The 3005-nt window shown below is 40.5% G+C and overlaps 1 protein-coding gene across 1 annotated transcript; it reads left to right on the forward strand.

Annotated features, from left to right (window-relative positions):
- Positions 1 to 1825: 1825 nt before the first annotated feature.
- LOC120532619 (40S ribosomal protein S28-like) lies at positions 1826 to 2167 on the forward strand. The gene has a single exon (XM_039758779.1). It carries the CDS (start codon positions 1828 to 1830, stop codon positions 2035 to 2037), a length of 210 nt encoding a protein of 69 aa, XP_039614713.1. The 5' UTR covers positions 1826 to 1827; the 3' UTR covers positions 2038 to 2167.
- The last annotated feature ends 838 nt before the right edge of the window (positions 2168 to 3005 follow it).

Consider the following 3005-nt stretch of genomic DNA (forward strand, 5'->3'; position numbering starts at 1 on the left):
CTTTTTGCAGATGATGTTGTCCTGTTTGCTTCATCAGGCCGTGATCTTCAGCTCTCTCTGGATCGGTTCGCAGCTGAGTGTGAAGCGGCTGGGATGAGAATCAGCACCTCCAAATCCGAGAGCATGGTCCTCAGCCGGAAAAGGGTGGAGTGCCCTCTCAGGGTTGGGGGAGAGATCCTGCCCCAAGTGGAGGAGCTCAAGTATCTCGGGGTCTTGTTCACGAGTGAGGGAAGAATGGAGCGTGAGATCGACAGGCAGATCGGTGCGGCATCCACAGTGATGTGGGCTCTGCATCGGTCTGTCTTGGTGAAAAAGGAGCTGAGCCGTAAGGCAAAGCTCTCAATTTACCAGTCGATCTACGATCTACGAGATCGCGAATACAAGCGGCTGAAATGAGTTTCCTCCGCAGGGTGTCTGGGCTTTCCCTTAAAAAGATAGGGTGAGAAGCTCAGTCATCCGGAAGTGAAGTATTCTTTATAAATTATTAAAAAATAGTGTGACAGTTGTTGTGGCCTAACATGCGATTCATGGGACACCAGCTCCAATGTCAAAACCAATGTCTTAAAACTTACTAATCACATTCTCTTTGAAGGAGCAAAGGTTTTGATTTAACAAAACATTTCTCTCACGTTTCCGAGGCATGTTTATGGCTATACATACGATTGGGAGACAGCTAAAGGGCCTGAATGATAGTTATTCCACACCAGACCAGGGGGGCGGTGAGGTGCACTGACTGTCTCTCTCAATCCCTTGCAAATCACCCATTGGAAATCCAGCAGAGTGCTGGTGTCACTGATGACCTTACTTCCGGTTCCGGCGCCACTGATGATGTCACTTTGTTTACCATGGCAATAAATACCAGTGTAAACCATGTTTATACCACTGTTTAAATTAACAAATAATACGTTTTACCTTGCCTCCACTTGGTATTCGCTGAAATTCTTCTATTTTCCCTCGTACTTTTGCCATTGTCTTTTCACAGAAGGCTGATCTGAAGGGCTATTTATATTGATTTGCATATTCAAAGAGGCATTATTCTGGGAGGAGACGGGGCGGGACAGCAGGCATGTGCACGTGCGTTACTTTTCACACTGACCGGGATTTATGTAGCGGAAGAACGTGGAAGTTGGCAAGTTAATGCATCTGGATTTTTTTGTGCGTAAGCACATTTCCGCTTTTGTCCGTATGTCATGTTATAGTGCAAATTCTACGCATGGCGTTATGCATGAGGCCCCAGATCCGTAAGTCAGCAGTGATAACCAATGGACCTGAATTTAATTAAATGAATAAGAAAATTATTTCACTTTTTAGTATTGCCTAAGCCAGTGTTTCCCAACCTCGGTCCTGGATGCACACTGTGGCTGCACGTTTTTGTTCCAACCAGCTTCTGTTATTAATTGAACTCCTGGGCTAATTAAGTGATGTGTTAATATAGAAATTAGGAAACTAAGTTTGCTAAAAAAAAAATATTAAAATGTACCAAGCAGTTATATGGGAATAATATATTCTTTTTTTTTTTTTTTAATTATTTTCATCTTGATTTTCATTCTACTTTTCAAGGTGTTCTAATTGTTTAATTAATCCATTATTTACTAATTAGTGGGTCTGACGCTAAAGTAGTTGCAGCCTTTGATTGTTCAGTGTTGTTTGCCTGGGTGTCTGCTCTGCTCATTTTTAATTGTGATCAATAAGATACAACGAAGGGGGAAAACTGCACAAAGAAAGGGCAAAATATAATGAAATCAACAAAAGAGAGTTAAGCATTTAAATCTATAGCAAAAGCAGAAATATTTCTAAATCTAAATCTTTCTCTATCGGGCCGCCATTATGAAAGCCAGCCGTGTGCAGCCTATCAAGCTCGTAAAAGTAACCAAAGTCCTTGGAAGAACAGGCTCACAGGGGCAATGTACACAGGTTCGCGTTGAGTTCATGGATGATAGCAATCGATCAATCATTCGCAATGTAAAGGGTCCTGTGCGTGAAGGTGATGTGCTTACTCTATTAGAGTCTGAAAGAGAAGCCAGGAGGTTACACTAAAAGATTATGGGTGTCTCAGACTGCCGATATTTACCTGCTCCCAAACTCCCGTGTTACTGACAAAATGTTGCAAAACACAATTGTACAGTTTTTGAACTTAATAAATGATTGGATCTAATAGGTTTCTAAATTTTTGCCCAGAGGGTACTAGGTGGTCTCATGGTCTGGAATCCCTACAGATTTTATTTTTTCTCCAGCCGTCTGGAGTTTTTGTTTTTCTGTCCCCCCTGGCCATTGAACCTTACTCTTATTCGATGTTAATTAATGTTGATGTATTTTGTTTTATAATTGTGTCTTTCATTTTTCTATTCTTTAATATGTAAAGCACTTTGAGCTACTGTTTGTATGAAAATGTGCTATATAAATAAATGTTGTTGTTGTTGTTGTAAATGTCTTATAAATGTAAAAATGATGCTGCTGTGCTTTTCTGAATGTAGAATAAAAGGAAAATAATCCCAGCTAATTCATTAAATTAAATGAGATCAGTGTTATCAGGTGTTGTCACTGATTAGGAATCTGGTTGGAACAAAAACCTGCAGCCACAGGGGGTCCCCAGGACCGGGTTTGGGAAACACTGGTCTAAGCAATAGGCAGAAGCAATGAAAAATACAAAATAAAAGATGAGTTATACTTTAAGAATGGTTGAAACAAAATCATGAGATTGTATGCTCAGACTCAATAATACACAGGAAAGACCCACACATGAAGTGTTGTTTGCATTTCTTTGATACTGCATATAATCTCTAGAGGATGTGCACATAAAAACAATCCAGTGCATCCCAGGAACAAAGGTCATGTCCTACTCCAAGAGGCTCACGGAATTAAGGCCTGCTAAGTCTGAAGCAGAGAATGGTATGTGGAGCGCTATCTTTTCAAAATCTGTAAAACATGTAAACATGATCCATCCAAACACTTTCAGCTAAACAGTGAATTGTATACTTAAGGACATCAGTGGAAATTAAGGGGCG

This window comes from Polypterus senegalus, chromosome 7, assembly GCF_016835505.1.
Source record: "Polypterus senegalus isolate Bchr_013 chromosome 7, ASM1683550v1, whole genome shotgun sequence".
Lineage (NCBI taxonomy): Eukaryota > Metazoa > Chordata > Cladistia > Polypteriformes > Polypteridae > Polypterus > Polypterus senegalus.